Consider the following 18097-nt stretch of genomic DNA (forward strand, 5'->3'; position numbering starts at 1 on the left):
ACAGGGCTGAGTGGGCTTAGGGCAGCACTGCGCTAGAATATGTGTCTAGATGACACATTCAGACAAGAGGTAATAATTGTTTCAGGACTGTCGCCTTCGCCCTTTCGTGTTTGGCTGTAGCCAGTGAATACTCTTCCTCCATGTTGTTCTGTTTGAGCAAGGTTACTTCCAGCTGAGCCCGGCGGTGAGCACGTTGTCGCGTAATCACCCACACTTTGTCGAGTTAGTCGATCCCTGGGACTACACTCCCTGAAACCGACAACAGTGTTCATGTCTTCACACTCTTACACAGACAAGCAGAAAGCAACCAGAGTGGTTTCTGAAAAATGCAAGAGCCTGATGAAACAAGTCTGAGGTGTGAGCCCCTCCTCCTTGGCCTCCATGCAGGCATCTGTGTGTGTTCGTCTCTCTCTAGAGTGAGAGGACATTTTATTTTCCTTTCCTGTTGCACAAACAGACACTGAAGGTTTAGTTACATAAAAAGTCTCACAAATGAAGACTGACTCACGCTCTGCGCTGTGTACGTGTTACATGATCTCATTGCAAAATTAAATAAATATAAATAAAAAAATATTTAACCCTCTGCCGTTTTAACTGTGGCACACAGTGGCACATGGTGATCGGAGTTATATGATGCACAATCCAATGCTTTGTAGTTTGACTGATGTGTGATGAGACCCTTCTCTTACTATTGATGAGTGGAGCCCTGGTTCCGGCTCAGTGGATTGCTGAAGGGGCGGTGTGGTGGCTCTTGGCTCAGGCTCTGCCCCTGTGGCTGGAAGGTTGCCAGTTCAAATCCCGCAGCTGGCAGAGGAATCCTACTCCGTTGGGCCCCTGAGCAAGGCCCTTAACCCCAACTGCCCCAGGGGCGCTGTACAATGGCTGACCCTGCGCTCTGACCCCCAGCTTCTCTCCCTGTCTGTGTGTCTCATGGAGAGCAAGCTGTGAAAAGACAAATTCCTAATGCAAGAAATTGTGTATGGCCAATAAAGTGATCTTATCTTACGTATTACAGAACTGGGTTGCCTGTGCTGTCTGTCTCCAGATCCTGTCTGCTGCTAGAGCTCTGCAGGGCTGTGTTCACAGTCCTGTGCACGCTGCTGCAAACGCTGCAAACCCTCATGCTTCCGAGCTCCTGCTGGCCATTGTTGTGAAGCACGCTAAGTGAAAGTGTAGCCGCGGTGAGAGAGTGCAGCTCGTCAGGGAGGTAGGCGTCCCTGCTCTGAGCACTGATTCCTGGGGAACCCGGGTTCCAAGTTTGTTTCACAGAGGGGCTGAGCCTTCTGTCGGCCTGCCCGTGCTCTGCACCTTCCACAATAACCAGGTCTCTTTCTAGGCCTGGCTGTCTGCTTACTTATGTCTGGTTTCTGGGGCTGGGCAGTTACCCAGTTTATCAGGAGAAAGTCGATATTTCTCATCCTCACTTCCCTATTTCCTCCAGAGACTGGATAGACCGGGCAGACGTGCTCACATTGATGTTTTGTTTTTAGAAGTGAACGAAGCTGTGGTTTCACAGACGGATGACCTTTGGCATAATGCATTGCTTTTCCCTCCCTTCTTTGTCAGAGAGAAAAGGCTGTGCGTTGATGGGCCACTTGAAACTGTGGCTTCAGAGTCCGGTTGGCTGGGATTTTTGATCTAGGGGCCAATTCTCTGACAAATCCCACCTGTGCAAGATGCTTCCAAAAAAATGAATGAGTTCAAGGAGGCAAGTGATCTTATTGAAAACTGAACACGTGAAAGAAGACAGTGTTCTTGAAAAGGAACCAGCAGGTCAGTATTCAACAATGACCTCTGTACCTGGGCGAAGATCTCCAGTGCCAGTGTCAGGTCATGTATCTCCATGAATGTAGCCTTGCTCATACATGCCCGATGGCCCGGGGAGCCCAGGTGCCTTCTCGTCAGCTCGTCCTGGGCACGGACAGCAGCTGGAGGTCTGGCAGGGAGATTTAGGCATCAAGAGGGTGAGAGGAGGACAGACTGACACACATGTCCTCACAGTCTGTGCCTGTGTACTCTCTATGTGTCACTCCCTGCACATTCCTGCTTTGCTCTCTGGCCTCTCTGTTGCTTGCTGGGAGAGCCTCTGGCTCCTCCGTTACCCTGTGTTGGATAAACAGAAAGCAATAGATGGAATATGACCAAGTATGTAGCATCATAAAAAAATATTCATCCCTTTCAAATCAAGACCTTTTTTGTTATTACAAGTATCATTTTTAGTTCAAATCTGAATGCTGAACTTGAACACGGTTGCGAGTTTAAGAAGTTAAGTTGGCAAAAATGGCTAAATCTAGAATATACTGATCACATAAATCTTCTTCAAGAAAAATATTTGATATGTGGGCACTTTGTTTTGTGTAGAGTTTGACATCCTGTTTTCATGATCCCATAAATATTATAAATGAAGGATTATGGAATGCTGTTCGGAAAACCCTCTAAGAGCTTCTGTGGCTCCTCCATGTTCTGGGCCACGGATGTGTCACAGGGTTGCATGTCCACATGGCCCAAAATCTTACCTAGCATCGAGAGGTGTTCCCTGATTGCCGACCCCTGACCCCTGACCCCCGCCTCCTGTCCTTTGCCTTCTGGCTGGCTCAGGCACCCATCGGCGATGAAGTCACATGCCTCCCAGCACAGATCCTGCTGCTGTGTCACCCCTCCGCAAGACACCGCGGCTTCAAAATCGAAACCCGTGGCTTTTAATTACGTTTTCATCTGAACCACATACAGAGGGCTCTGTTTGCAAAGCAGGTCACCGATTAAAAAGAAGCTGACAGATCAGTGTGCTGATAACCCCTCCAAAGAGCTCAGCACTAACTCAGACACCAAACCACAGCACGGCAGAACTCTTCAGTTCCTGCCCCTTCACTTCTGTGTGCTGTGGTGCACAGGATATCAGTAAGGGTTCACTGGGGGACTTTAGAATAGTGAGCCTTTTTGTACCTGATCAATCAATTGAGGAGAGATTGCCATAATCATGACAGCCTGGTGAAATACCTTGCCCCATCTGTGACCGGCAACCTCCCAGGTCCAAGTCCAGAGTCCTGACCACTCATCCGCACAGCTGTCCAGTCAACAGGATCAAGACTCTGCCAGCAGGCGGAGAGAGTTTCTACAACATGCTTTGGATATTCTTACTGGAGTCCTCTTACAGTGGACGAGTTGCAGGAGCTACCATGGTGAAATATCTGCTGTTCCAAAAGTGCTTTAACCTCCTGAGTGCGACCTTGTGTTTTTGTACCATTTGACATTTTGTGGCACCTTAGTGGTGAAGAGATACCCATAGTTAGACCTCGATTGCAGACAGCCCACGTGTTTGTTTGGAAAAGGGAAGAGCCCCATCTGACTAATGCCCTGCAGCTTGGTGTTGTCAGACTCCAGTGCAGACTGTGTGGGCCCAGATAGACTGTGCTGTCTGATCGCCTCCCTCAGTGCTGCTGCTGTGTGCACTGACAGTCATTCAGGGCACCGTGTAGGTGTCTCCCAGTCTCTGAGAACCGCAGTCTGAAAGGCAGAGGAGGGGGAGAACACTGGAAGATTCTGATTCTGCACCCTGATTTCTGTCTTTGTTCTGCAAAATTAGATGCAGACGTAGGACAAACAAATCAGACATGTTGATAACGAATGTCATGACTTCTTGAGTTGAGTTTGAGTTTGAATGCGGCTGTTTTTTATTGTTGTGGTTTTCTAATGTTTTTAAAATTTTAACATTTTTAAACAGCTGTAGGCAAAAACAAACTGCAGGGCCAGTCTGCGGATGGAAATGAAGGCCTGTTAGAGCTCTGGGGGTAATCAGGGGCAAAGCAAGGCCCTGCTTACATGTCCTGGATTCTTTCTACATCTGAGCCACTGGACAGGACAGTAATTCAGTACCGTGTGATCATTGGAGCTGCATGATGTGAACTGTGACGTGATCTGGCCTGGTGATGTGCTCTTATCTATCAAGACGCTTATCTGCTGGCTCCGAGTACATTTATATCTCTGTTATTGTGAGAATAAAGTTAGAAAGCAGTTTTACTCCATGTAAGCTGTGACAAATTCCAACAGATTTAAGCAAATCAAAATCAACAGTACACATTAGTTTGGTAGTCTGATTTTTAATTTTCAGTTATTTATGTATGTGATATGAAACATCGTTTCATCTCAGCGGTCGGGGGACTGGTGCCATGAAAACTCGGTGAAGTGGCATCACAGCCTGGCATCCCCCTGGGCAGAGCTGTCGGGTCTGGTGGCAATAAGAGACCCTGCTGACCACCACTGCCATCCAGTAACAGCACAGTGCCACCACCCCAACACCCATGGGCTCTCACGTCCACAGTCCAGTGGCCTCTGAGCTTGAACTTACTACAGAAACAACAAAACAGTACGGCCCTGAGACATCAATACACCCCTCTCTTACAAAACACAAGCAAACAGGCATTTTGCTTACTTCTACACAAGCCCCAGTCTTCTTCTTCAGTGCGGACATCAGCACTGGGCACAAAGCTAGTTTGCTTGAGAGTCCTAACTAATGTGTGTCTGCAGAGGTGGTGCCCTGGGGTTTATCTGAGCAATTTTCTCTTGCAGTTCTGTGTGGTTAAAAATGCTGCTCTGTGTGGTTAGAAATTTTTATGGAAATTGTTTCCATAAGCAGGCTGCAGTCCTGTCTGATGTACAGTGTTTACAGCAGAGGGTCATAGGTCACTTGAGATTGCCATCGAAGTTGTCTTTCATATTGCTCTTTACTGTAAGTCTAAACGCTATCGTTGGTGCAGTATAGCTTTCGCAGACAATAAAAGCTGTGTTTACAGGCATCACTGAAAGTAAAGTTTGTTTTGTGTCAATTCCTTCCCAAGATGGGCAGTCTTGCAGAGAGCAGGGGGCGAAAAAGACTGCAAATAGTACGTGTCTGTGTAGGGTTTTGTCTAAACCTAGTTAGCTTTCTTCATGTTGAAGAAAGAGGACAGACCACTTCATATACCCAGGTATCAGAATTTATAGTCTGTGCTGGTTTTTAAAATATTCTTACATCAAGAATGCCCTCTTACATTTTGTATTTAAATATTTGTTGTACACTTGTCCTAAACGCGATAGAAAACTTGTTCAGTTTGGCAAAATGCCCTCAGATGTACTCATGTCTCAGAGGGGAGTGGGAGAACATACTGTTGTAGGGAAAACCGGTTCAGGGACGCCAAATATGTAATCATAGTGGCTCTCTGAAGGCACCAGTTCTGTAGGGTTTGGGCATTTACTGAGACAATTATTAATTGTAGCAGTAAATCACAAAGTTGATTCTTTTGATGGCTTTAGAATCCAACCATGCGATATAACTCAAACAACGCACACACACAGGTACTAATACACAAGGATACATTTATTAATACATAGAATATGCCTTAAACTAACTAACTAGATCTTATCGAGAGGGTTATCAGAATACAAAAGATATATATTCAGTCAGTTACGAAGTGTTACACATATCAAGAGGACATACGTTCAGTATATCATTCATTAAGACCGTTTCGTAAAGTGAACTTGGTTACAACTTCTACATTAGATACTCAAAACAAGTACATAACTCTTAGGAATTAAATTGATATCAACTGGTTGGGATAACAATTGAATTCTCGAGCTGTAATGCATTGAAGTTGAATACTCATCCAATCTCTGGGGATTCAGATCTCCTGCGGGCACAAAGAAACAGTTGCAGGCTGTTGCTGTCCAATCCGCGATCTCTGGCTCCGTGCCAGGCTGTGCTGTGCGGCTTGCGACGGTGCGCTGCAGATGCTCACTGACCGGCTAGTTGGTGTTGTTTAACTAGCACAGTTTGTGCACAGGAGAAAAGATGACTGTGGGTCCCAGCAAGTCAGGAAGAGGACCGGTTCGTTCCTGATGAAGAGCTAGTTCTGAATAGTAATTCAGCTGTCCACAGTTCCGACCTGTTCACGAGGCCTGCTGCTGGTTACTCTCTGGCAACCTCAACTCTAGACTCTTAGAACAAAGGAAAGTTCTGGCACTCGGACACACTGGCCGTTCCGTGGTTGTCCGGGCTGAGTCTCAGGATGGTCAGGAGGCGCGCTGCGAGAATGTCCTGCCCTTGGGAGCCTTCTGCTCCTGGGCCGTCCTGCCCTGGAATTCTCCTTTGAATTCCCTTTAGAATTGTTGAATCTGAATCTGAATCTTGTTGAATCTCACAGGCTCTCTGTGTTGCCTGTTTTTACCTGGAGGAACTTCAGCTCATTGATTGGCTGAAAGTTCCATGGGCATCAGAGTCCCACGTGGGTTACTCGGCCCTACCAGTCCCTGATTGGTTGATCAAGGTGAGATATGAGTCACTTACTCCTGACACTTAGTAATGCAGTCCAGATGTCCAACTGGCACTCCCTAAACAGATAGGCGCCAATGGATGACCATTGATCATGATAGCCAGGCTTAGCTAAGTGCATCCCCCTGTGGGAGCTGTCCTTATCAAAAGAAAACATCTTGCATGAATAGTTTCTCTGTGGCTGCACCACAGAGATGAACAGAGAAATGGGGCCTCATTTGGGAAGCTCAGAAACACTTAATTCTGCCTTATTATTAAGCCTCAGCGCTACACTGTATATCATTCTCTCCACTCTCAGAGGGTCTTTGTCTTTTCAAATTATTTCAAAACCCACCGAACTGTGCTGTGACTTCTTGCATTCCTAGATTAGCTTGATCCATTTCAGGCTTTTCAGAGCTACAGGTTCTTGTCTAAGACAACATTCAGTGTTGAATGTTTTTTTTGCCATGCTCTAGATCTGTTGGTATAGTAAGACACGCAGTGTTGGGCTCTTCTGTCACTGAGAAAGGTGGCTGACCCCTGTGTCGCTCTGTGTTCTGCACTGGAAAGGAAGCTACTGCTCGGAGAAGGCAGCAGAGCAGGAACCTGCCCTGAAGCAGCACCCTCACATGCTGAATCCCTGAGCAGGCCTCTAAGTGATACCCCAACACCCTGAATCCCTGAGCAGGGCTCTAAGTGATACCCCAACACCCTGAATCCCAGAGCAGGGCTCTAAGTGATACCCCAACACCCTGAATTCCTGAGCAGGGCTCTAAGTGATACCTCAACACTCTGAATCCCTGAGCAGGGCTCTAAGTGATACCCCAACACTCTGAATCCCTGAGCAGGGCTCTAAGTGATACCCCAACACTCTGAATCCCTGAGTAGGATAGCCGATGAAGAATATTCTGTAAACAGTGATGTGGGGAACAGAAGAGACTGGTTAGAATATGTTGTGACGGTCGGTCTGGGTCTCAGGGTCAAGAACTCTATAGTCATGTTAAGAGGAAATGCAGGGCCATGAGCGAGAGTGCTGCAGGACCGAACGGCTGTTCTCTGACACGTCCTGGACAGCCTTTTGAGGAAATGAGGAGAAGGACATGCAGAGTTGCTGTTTTCTGTCTGACTGCTCACAGACGATAGCCAGTCGTGCTGTGGAGCTGACTGCAGGGATGTGGTCAGTCACAGCCAACGCGAAACAGCTGAAACCTCCCGCCGAGACAAGTCGGTAACCTCAACAGTCTCGCTGCCCAGACCCTTCTGTTCTTATGTATTTCTCTGGTGAGGCATCTCCATCAAAACCAGTGCTTTTCCTTCCCAGTGTGATGTGCCAGCTGGGATCTGTGTCACCTTCATGGTCACTGTTTAAAATGGGGGGGTTAAAAAAGGCACTGAAGGATAATAGTGGGGGGGTTAGCACCTGGGGGGCTCTACCAACACTGCAGTAGTGCGAAACTGCAGTTCTCCAAGATGGCCATGAGCCACCTGTGCACAAGTGAGGTGCATGTCATCTGGCTCTTGGTAATGGAGACAGCATCCTCCATCAGTGCACCCTGGAAGCAGTCGGCGCTCAGGCTGGAAAGGCGGCGTACTGTAACCTCACTGGCTGTGATCATATGATCTATGGGTGGCAGGGGCTCTGTCATGGTGGGGTCTTCAGGATCTGTGATGCTGATGGTTGTTTTGTGAGCGATGAAGACATGTTCTCCACCAACACACAGTCAGTTGCAGTGCTGTGTGCACTGACGGTCATTCAGGGCACCGTGTAGGTGTCACCTAGTCTCCCAGCAGCACACAGTCTGCTTTTACAGCTCTGCTGACTTGTGTTGAACATGAACGTGTCAGCTGGCCATACTTTGTGTGAAGTTCTCATTTCCAACTAGGTGTAGATGTACGTTCGTTTAGAAGCTAATAACAGTGCTTTCAATAAAATAATTGGACCGCTCAGCAGGGCCCTGAATTGACACCCCGACATGCTGAGCAACACTATGTTGCCATGTTAACTGACCCTTGGGCTGAGTAATTAAAGGTGACACCCTGAGCTATTTTCTCCTGCAAAGACCTTACTGCAAACCTGCCAGGTGAACAGAGTTTAAGCAGTGCTGTTGGACTGTTGGTTCCTCTAAGCTTCTAACATGGAGAGCATTTCTCTAAGCACTTGCCAAAACATCTTGCATGATAAAAGCTGTGACTGCCCACTTTGTGTGTCAAAAAAGGACCTCTAATCTAGGCAGTTCCAGGACAACAGACATACCAACACACAAGCTCCAGTCTCTATCTGAGACTTCTCAAAACAAAACTTCCAATAAACACTCACAGTTTCGTCGTCCACAATTCCAAAGTCCTACAGTTGCTGGTCAGTCCTTCTCTTTCTGGGGATTCTGCTCAGAGGCTCCGCCCTCTGTCTCTAGATAGCGGATATCAGTCAGATAAATTTAATATCAAATTTAACGAGCTTAATTGTCATGACCTTTGAATTCCAGTTTTGCCAAAGCAAAACTTTTACAGTTAACTTTAACATTAAATTACAGTTAATACAACCTCTGCAGTATAAATATGTTATCGGACAGTTACATACATCACATACAATATTGTAATCTGGCATCAGGTCAGGTGACTGGGAGATGTAGCTCATTCCCCCAAGCTTACTGGGAAGAGGTGCTGACAGGGCTGCCATCTTGTCTAAACCTGCTGTGCTCTTACAAAGCGCAGTATGGCAAACTGAACAACGATCAAGCGTCATGTATTGACTGAGAAACCTCCTCCATGTTAAAGGGGAACTGCAACATTGTTTTTACATTTTAGGGTTAGAAAGACTTGCATTGATGTGTGCATTTCAAACCACAATTAAAATCAAATGTACACTGTAAGTTGAAAACGTTCAATTTACATTACAATATAGATGAAATCTCCAGGTCTGTGCAACGCCATGTTCTGTGATTCAAAATGAGGCAGCAAAACCTCCATGACGTGTTGCAGCCATATTACACTGTAAACAAGCAGGCTTGCGAATACATCTCTTTTAATCCCATAGACATATTGCTCTCGACTTCAAGACGGTTTTGCCGACAAATACTGCTTGTTAACTCTGTATACAGATGATGTTGGAACATTTCTGCTGTGAAATTTCTGCTGTATAGCCTGTACTTATTCACTCGTACATCACATCACATTACATTAGTCATGACAGTGACTAGTGAGCAGGAAGGGCTGCTTCACACTGAGATTCTCATAAACTCTTGCTCTTGCCCGTGGCGAGACCTGGGGTTCGCAACAACATGGCGACTTATAGTACGTTCATAAAGTTTATGATGATGTGCTTAATTCAAAATTTGTCAAGTTTTTCAATAATGACAATAAATCTATTTTGTTACAGAGAAATTGGGACTGCAGCTTCCCTTTAAAAGCATGTGAGGGAGAAAGCTTACCTCCTTGTTCTGGTTTAATCTCATGCTTGTACATGGACCCGATTGCAGAATCCTCTTCATTGCAGAAATGGAAGAAGAACTGGTTTGTGCTGTACCCGGCCAGCCAGAACGGCATCGCCCGGCTCGAGTTCTTCGACTGCAGCAACGCCAACGAGAAGCTGAACACCAAGAAGCTGGACAAGAAGATCATCCGCCTGTCGGAGTGCATCAGCATCCTGCCGGCGCTGACCGAGACCTGCCCCAAGGACAACATGATGGCCTTCTGCGTGGAGACCAACGACAAGACCCACGTGTTCGCTGCTGAGAAGCAGGTCAGCACGGAGTGGGTGGACAAGATGTGCGAGATTGCCTTCCAGGTGAGTGGGACAGGGGCGAGGGGAGAGTCTTTGGGTGGAAGAGATGAACGTCTCGGGTCTCCAGTGCTCTGCTCCTCTTTAGGCCATATTCAGGGAAGCTTTATGTCTGGGTGGACAACTGTGTTTTTAACCCAAATGCTAAAACAATTTAATGCAGCTAACAAGTATCAGCCAAGTCTCTTAGCAGGTTAACTGAAGAGCTTCAGCTTTGTAGCACTAGAAGTCTCTTTCTATGGGGTGGTGGGGGTCAATCTAAAACGAACGGTTTGGGTCCCAGCCCTTAGTCGCTTGATTTAACATGCTGCTGGCGGTTTGTAGTCATTGGAGGGCGGAGGAAGAAGAATACGTGTCACAGGTGCAGGGGTGTACCTCATTTGGACATCTCTCATTTGGACTAACTAATCAAGGACAACATCATAACATGACATAGCCGTCTCTGGGGTTGCTGGCAATACTCCTGCTAAAGTACTTTCTAAAGTAAACTAGTGTCAGTGGCTTTATTTGATGTTTTTTTTTATCTATTTCTGGACATTTCAAAGGCCTTCCCTATGTATGTAATTGTTCACTTTTCCAGTGGAAGGTTATGTTCTTGTTTATCTGATGTACTTAAAAACAACTGAAAGTTGTGGGAGTTTAGAACAAGCTGCTCTGGCTTCTTTCAAGAAATGGCTGCATGAGATCCTGGGATTTCCTGGCTCCCAAGTTCTGAATGAAGTTGGAGTGGTATTCACTGAGTTGCAGGCTTTCCAGCGCTCCTATCAGATAAAAGCGAGCGAGGCTCAAGCCTGTTGGTGTGCATGCTGACGTGTGTTCTGTTGGGCTGTGACAGGGGAACTGTGGGATGGAGTCGAACAGCCCGTCGGACTTACAGATGGCAGAGAACCTCATCTACTACTCCAGGGAGGAGGGTAAGCAGGGTGGTGGCCTTCAGGGGCTCAGCCAGAAAGGGCCTCCACTTTAATATAATTTAATTAATTAATTTAATTTAAATATGACATTTTAAAACAGAATAAAACAATCTTCATGAATAACCAGCAGGGTGGGGGTCTGAGAGGAATGATGGTTTATTTCATCGAACCCTCTGCACAGCAAGGAAATCGCAACATTTCTTTCGCACTTCTCTCAGTGTACTGCCAGCGTAGTGAACCTGACTGTTTGTTTTAGCTCAGTGCCAAACCCAGATCAGTCTAGTTCTGTTTCTCTGGCCTGTCTCCACTCTGGCCAGCCCTGGCCCACAGTGGCTGTGCCACTGGGCTGCACTGTGATTTCAGTGCTGTGTCACTGTGGTTCTCCAGGAGGTACAGAGTGGTCACAGTCTCTACTTCCTTATGGTCACATGCTGGGCACACTGCTGCTGCTAAAAATAGGAACAGAGCTGGTACTCTACAGGCAGAGTACAGAGCACTACTTCCTTCCCTCTTGTTAAAATCAGTGTGTTCTAAGAAATGTTCCTATTTTAGGTGGCAGAAATGTCTTAGCTAAATATAGGAACAAGTAATAGGTTTATTCCATGCTGAAAAAAAGAAGAAAGAGAACACAACGTTTCGGCCGTGGAGCCTTCTTCAGGTGTCTCTGTTCCTATTTTTAGCTAAATATAGTTCATCACACCCTCATTTATATTTACAGTTTCTCTTTAGTGGGATTCTTTAGTGGGAATCGTGCCCCTTCAGAATATGTTGCCACACAGCACTTTACAACTGATGAGTGTGACTACTGCATGATGAATGAATAATTGAGCTGGTGGACACAGGTATTTCATTAAATAAGATTGAATAAAGTATCACTAAAAACATATAAACAAATAACCCGTGTGCACAGAGAAAAGGAAAACTGCCTTAGGAGTAAAATCAGTCAGGGTCCAAAGGTTTTCCTTCCCTCTAGGCTACAGGAAAGAGCTCAGCAAGTTGTGAGCAGTTCCTCTCTGTAACAGGTGCAGTTGTGTGGTTTTCAGGCCAGAGTCGTGATGGCCCAGCTAGAACGACAGACACTACGTCTGTATGCCTGCTGAACTGCAAGAGATTTTCCATGAGTGACACTTAACGTTACTGAATAAATGTCTAACCAACAGGCAGATACCTTGTTTGGCACAGTCACAGGGCGGGCTTGTAGAGGACATGACTGATTGGATCTCAGGTTGTCTGTGTCTCTTGCAGTACTGCCACGCAGTGTGGATGATGGATTTGCACGGTTTGTGCAGAGGATAGGTTGAAGTTCTCTGACACTTTCAGAGGTTCCTCAGTGTGTGCTGCAGCTGCTGGGTTTTGTCAGGGCCTACTCTTTTACACGTTTTCCTGCCCCCTTCTGTGCTGTACAGCTGATGAGATGCAGTGATGTTCCCTGTGTGGCCAAGGTTTCCATGTGAGCCGAGCTCCTCCCTGCTTGGTGAACAGGGCCTTTCTCTGCTTTGGTTTAGAGATGTTTGCAGCCCCTCACCAGCTCTGTGTGCCGTGTCTCCTCACAGTGAACGAGTTCTGGGTCAGCACCCAGAGGACAGAGGCGTCGGAGCGCTGTGGGCTGCAGGGCTCGTACTGCCTGAAGGCTGACAACAACAGCCTGGTGCTGAAGGACCCCAAGACCAACAAGAGCCTGTTGATCTGGCCGTACAAGCTGCTCCGCCGATACGGCCGGGACAAGGTGAGTCCCTGGACACAGCAGGTTGAGGGCTCTGGGCTCTGGACAGCAGGTCGAGGGCTCTGGGCTCTGGACACAGCAGGTTCTGGGCTGCTGTGTCCCAGCAGGTTGAGGGCTCTGGGCACAGCAGGTCGAGGGCTCTGGGCTCTGGGCTCTGGACACAGCAGGTAAAGGGCTCTGGATACAGCAGGTTGAGGGCACTGGGCTCTGGACTCTGGACACAGCGAGTTGAAGGCTCTGCAGAGTCCCTGCCTATACAGGAAGTGCAGGATGTGTTGCTTGTCAGAATAATTAATCAGCATATCAACCACTTAGCAGCCTCCAATAATGAGGTGTAAGGATTATGAACATTCTGCAGCTCGTGTATCTTAATCTAAAGTTTAAGAATAACAGACCAATGTTTAATGTCACAGAATGAGAAAAAAAGGAAGTGATATAGTATTTCCTCTCTTTAATAGATAAAAATAAATTCAGGCAAGGAGAAGTGTTCCGGAGAACTATACTTTTCAGTTTGACTTGACAGAGATGATGAGGACACGGAGCATGATGGCATTGGTAATATAGAAACTCTGAGAGGTTTTTCCATCTTTTCTGTGGGGGCTAATGCAGGCATACGCTTCAGCTCAAGTCTAGGTACCTCTTTTAGCTCCATGGTGACCATAAACCTGCATGTGCAGCTTCTTGCACCAGTATGCACAGCCCTCCAGCGATGTCTCATTGAGCTGAATTACAGTGAATATTTTAAATGAAAACACGAATGCTCAAAGCCCTTTTCTGGATAAAATATGTGATATACGTGTCAGCACAGTTGAAGTCGCTGGTTTGCTGCAGTCGACCCCTGCATCTGCTTATCTTCTCCAAGACACTTGAAGACCATGGGTGTGTGAATTTGAACATCTCACTTCATCTCCTTTGCTAAAGTTAGCAGGTCCCCTTATCGGGTGGTAAAAGCATTTCCATTTACATGTGACCGTTATGGTGCATGTGCTTGTTGTTTGAGCACGCAGTATCTGGGTGTGCTCGGATGTGGATGTGACACTTGTTTCCAGCCTGTGTGGGTTTCCTGCAGTCAGTAGCAGGCCCTTGTACTTTCCACTGCCGTACAGCTGCGAGAGAGGATGTGGTGAAGAGGGAGCACAGGGCCCTGTGACGTCAGGCCAGCCTGTGCCGACAAGCTGACAGTCGCTGACCACACGCCTGGCCCTCGGTCTCTGCCCCAGGGACAGCGAAGCACGAGAGCAGTTACAAAGGAGCAGGCTTTCAGCCCGTGGGGATCGTTAAGGAGGTAGTACTTCATTGACAAGAGGATCTCATCCAGCCACAACATGGAAGAAGTCAGGGTATCAGCGTGGAAGCTTGTTCTCAGATTTAAATGCATTTCCACTAAGTTTCAGTGTTCATCCTCAAGAATAACACTGGATTGACTTTGCAAATTCCTTTGAGGATGTTTAATACTAGGTCTCATATTCTTCTCTGTTCAAGACTAAAAATGTTCAGTGCTTTCAGCCTGTCAGTGTAGCTCATTCCCTTAAGCCCTGGGATGTACCTGTTTGCTCTTGCTGGACTGATTCCAGGGCAGCCATATCTTTTAGATAAAAATATTTTGGGATTAGTCCAGGATCTACAGCTGCCCCTGTGCTCAGTCTGCTATGTCCAGGCTTTCCAGGAAAGTATCCATGAATGCCACACTGAATACAAAGTTCCAAAGTTACTAACAATCAATCGATCGATCAAGGTTTATCAATGCACGAACAGTACCGCATAGAGCGGTGTTGTCAGCAATTAAATGCTTTTATCCGGAAGCTGGTTATGAAGGATAGAAGAGCAGAAGGACAGAGGTATATAGGGATTAGGATAAGATTCCAATACAATAAATTATACAATTGCTATTTACAATACAATTTACAGATTGTGCGAAAGTAACACAAGGATAGGAGGTACTTAGCGCTCTTCGTATGTGTCCTGAGAGTGCACATGACAGGAGGGCACCGGTGCACCTGTCAGTTCAAGCAACAGTGACCAGCAGTGGTGTTGCCATCTAGACCTCACTCCAGAGCCTCATGGGAGCCCTGCGCTGTCCCCGTGCTTGTCCTCGGAGAGCTGACGCGGTGTACCCATGTGTGTCCGCGGCGGAGCTGACGCATTTTCCCCGCTGTGTGTCCACAGCGGAGCTGACACACTGCCCCTGCTATGTCCACAGCAGAGCTGACACGCTGTCCCCACTGTGTGTCCTCGGTGAGCTGACACGCTGTCCCCACTGTGTCCGCGGCAGAGCTGACGCACTGTCCCCAATGTGTGTCCATGGTGGAGCTGACACGCTGTCCCCACACGTGTCCTAGGAGAGCTGACAAGCTGTCCCCGCCCGTGTCCTCAGTGAGCTGACGCGCTGTCCCCACTGTGTCTTTGGCAGGTGATGTTCTCCTTTGAGGCTGGGCGCCGCTGCGAGTCCGGGCCGGGCAACTTCACCTTCGAGACCAAGCAGGGCAACGACATCTTCCAGATCGTAGAGGCGGCCATCCGGGAGCAGAAGGCGCAAGCGGAGGAGAAGCACCAGAGCTGCCCGTCGCTGGACTCCGACAGCCCGGCCATGCAGCAGATCTGCAGCGCCATTGCGGAGGCCTGCCGGGGGGGTACCCCTCAGCTCCTTGAGCCCGAGAGCGACTCGGGCGGCAGCAAGCCCAGCTCCGCGGATGGCGTCTTTGGCAAGAGGGAGGGTCGGCCCCCAGAGGAGGGCAAGACGCTGAAGACCCGCAGCCTTCCAGACCCCCCTGGCCTGGCCAGCAAGTCCCCTGCCTCCGTCACGCCCCCCCGCTCCCCGCTGTCCCGCGGCCCCAAGAGCGCCGCCCTGCTGGAGGACCAGTGCAGCCTGTACTCGGAGCCCATGGACTCCGTGCGGCTGCCTCTGCCCGCGGCCGAGGCTCTGTACTCGGACCCGGTGGACAGCATCAAGCCGCCCACCCCCTGCCCCCGCGTCCGCGCCACCGTGGAGGAGGGGCCGCCCAGGCCGGGGAAGACGGAGCCGCTGTACTCCGACATCTACGACCGGGTGAGCTTCGACCTGGCCCAGCGCGCCGGCGGGATCAGCCTGGACGGCCGGCCCCGGAACGGGGGGGGGCGGGCAGCCGGGGGCAGGGAGGAGCACATCTACGACGAGCCGGAGGGCCGAGCCCCCCACAGCGCGGTGCTGTATGACGAGGCGCGGCTGGAGGCCAACGCCTGGAGGAAGCAGGGCCTGGAGGAGCTCACGGGGCACGAGATCCCCTACAACCCACACATGGACGATTACTCCGTGCCCACCTTTGGCAAGCAGCCCCCCCCTCGCAGCAAGGGGCCCAAGCCTCTCCCGGCCCCCAAGCCCAGCAAGGTGGCCCTGCCTCGGGAACTGCGGAAAGAGCCCGTGCCGCTGCCGCAGGCCAAGGGCGCCGCCAACCTCAACAACAACAACAGCAGCAGAGACAGGGACCTGTACAGCCAGGTCATGAAACACAAGCCTCCCAGCAGCGTCTGCCCTGTGGACTCGGCCCTGGGCTCGCCTGACATTATCTACGATAACCTAGGGGAAATTTAGACCCCCCTTCCTCCTCGCTCAAGGAAGACTCGCCCCTATGAACCTTCTCCTGTAGGGACCCCCACAACGGGGATGTGCAGGCGGGGGGCTGGCAAAGCACCTGTCCATAGGGTGACCGTTGGGCTCATTGCATTACTAGTACCCAAATGATCCGATTATCCCATCCAGATAACCTGAAATAAACCAGGGTTTGACAACACGGTTGGGTTGCTTGATTCCTACAAGCTGCGCCCCTGGAAGTGAGAAAGTATGGTCTCTACGAATCTACGTAATGGCAGAATATGTCGATGAATGTGAGCAGCGGTGAGTGGGCCCTGCGTACAGCATGCTGAGGCTGCACTCCAGCCCCCCCCGCAGACGCACAGCAGCCCCGCGCCTCAGGGCAGCGCAGTGACGCACGGCAGCCCATCCCTCCAGCAGGACTGGAACTTGGACAGCGTCCTGGAAACTCGCCCTCGCCGTCTTTTCTTTCTCCAGGACCAGCATGAGCTGCTTTGATTTTGACCATTTTCTTTCCTTTTTTCCTGAGTGATTAAACATTCTGATTAAAAAAAAAAACTTACAAGTCTTGTTAACTGCACCGCAGGTTCATACTTCTGTTGGGGACTACAGACAGGATTGATGCATGATGGCGAGACTGAGCTTGCTGGAGGGCTGTTGCCCTTGACGCAGTCTCTGGCCTGACGTTGGATTGTCTCATTTCCGGGAAGCCCTCAGCCCAGCAGGTTTTACTGTACCACGAGGTGTTGTGAAACCATCAGAAACCATCACCAGCATGGTAACAACACTAACAAGCACTGAGGGCAGTAGCTCCTAGCCTTGTTCCATGCCACATAAAAGTGCTCCTTTTTGAGCTAACGATAGGCTTTTCTGGGCAAACATTAACTCTTTTCCACAGCACAGCTTTAGACAACCTTGAATCATCTGGTGCACAAGACGAGGGATCCCAGACCTGACATGTCTGCTTCTGTGCAGAACAAGAAAATCATGCAGCATCTGAAAGCTAGAGGACAGCACAAGACCCCTGGCATGTTTACAGCTGCCCAGATAATCTGGGGCCCTGAATTACATTTTAATTTATTTTTTTAAATAAACCCAATGACTGTCAATTAACTCAATAAAATAAATATTTTTGACAAAATAATAAATGCAAATTGCTCCTGTGCAAGTTATGCAAGTGAATTTAATCAAAGCTGGATTTTAAATCATGTTTGGGAAAAAAATTGTAATTTTTTTTCTGGATCCAGTCTCTCATTTGCAGCTGTAGACCATCTGTTTAGCTGAGAATACATGACAGAGAAGGTGTTTGTCCTGTTGTTTGGCCGACTTCGCAAACTGGTTTTCTTAGATCGTTGCTTTAGACTTTCAATGCCAAATTGAAAGATTTGACATGTGGACTAACCTGAGCCAGTTAGTCCTGTCGGGAAGAACAACCTGATCCATCCTGTGCTTTGAGAGGGCAGGCTTTGGAACGTACAGTAAGCTGCGGGCTGCTTTGCTTTTACAGGTAAAACTGTGATCACTGACTGGTTGGAAAGTTGAAATAATAAAGAGAAACGTGAGGAGATATTTCCCTTGTTCTGTCATTTATAATTGTACCAGTTCCCTGATCAAGTGCTGTTGATGTAAGTAATACGATGGGAGTTTTGAGATTAGCCTGTGAAAGCACGGAAGACCTGAGTAGCCTTTGATATTTTTGCAGTACTATGTTACTATTCCTGTTACCCTGCAGAAAATTGCTAGAAATGAAAGTGCCACTAGCTAGGCTTCACTGAATTAATGATGTGTACATATGCAAAGAATGATGTTTAGCACCAGTAATGACCTTTCA

The 18097-nt window shown here is 48.4% G+C and overlaps 1 protein-coding gene across 1 annotated transcript in view; it reads left to right on the forward strand.

Annotated features, from left to right (window-relative positions):
- dok1b (docking protein 1b) overlaps window positions 1-17835 on the forward strand; it is a 30104-nt gene extending 12269 nt beyond the window's left edge. Inside the window, exons 2-5 of the mRNA XM_006629117.3 lie at window positions 9777-10067; window positions 10897-10975; window positions 12529-12701; window positions 15109-17835. Coding sequence (XP_006629180.1) covers window positions 9777-10067; window positions 10897-10975; window positions 12529-12701; window positions 15109-16266 — 1701 coding nt within the window. The 3' untranslated portion in view covers window positions 16267-17835. The remainder of the gene's footprint in view (window positions 1-9776; window positions 10068-10896; window positions 10976-12528; window positions 12702-15108) is intronic.
- The last annotated feature ends 262 nt before the right edge of the window (window positions 17836-18097 follow it).

The sequence above is a fragment of the Lepisosteus oculatus genome, chromosome 1, assembly GCF_040954835.1.
Source record: "Lepisosteus oculatus isolate fLepOcu1 chromosome 1, fLepOcu1.hap2, whole genome shotgun sequence".
In the NCBI taxonomy this organism is placed as follows: domain Eukaryota; kingdom Metazoa; phylum Chordata; class Actinopteri; order Semionotiformes; family Lepisosteidae; genus Lepisosteus; species Lepisosteus oculatus.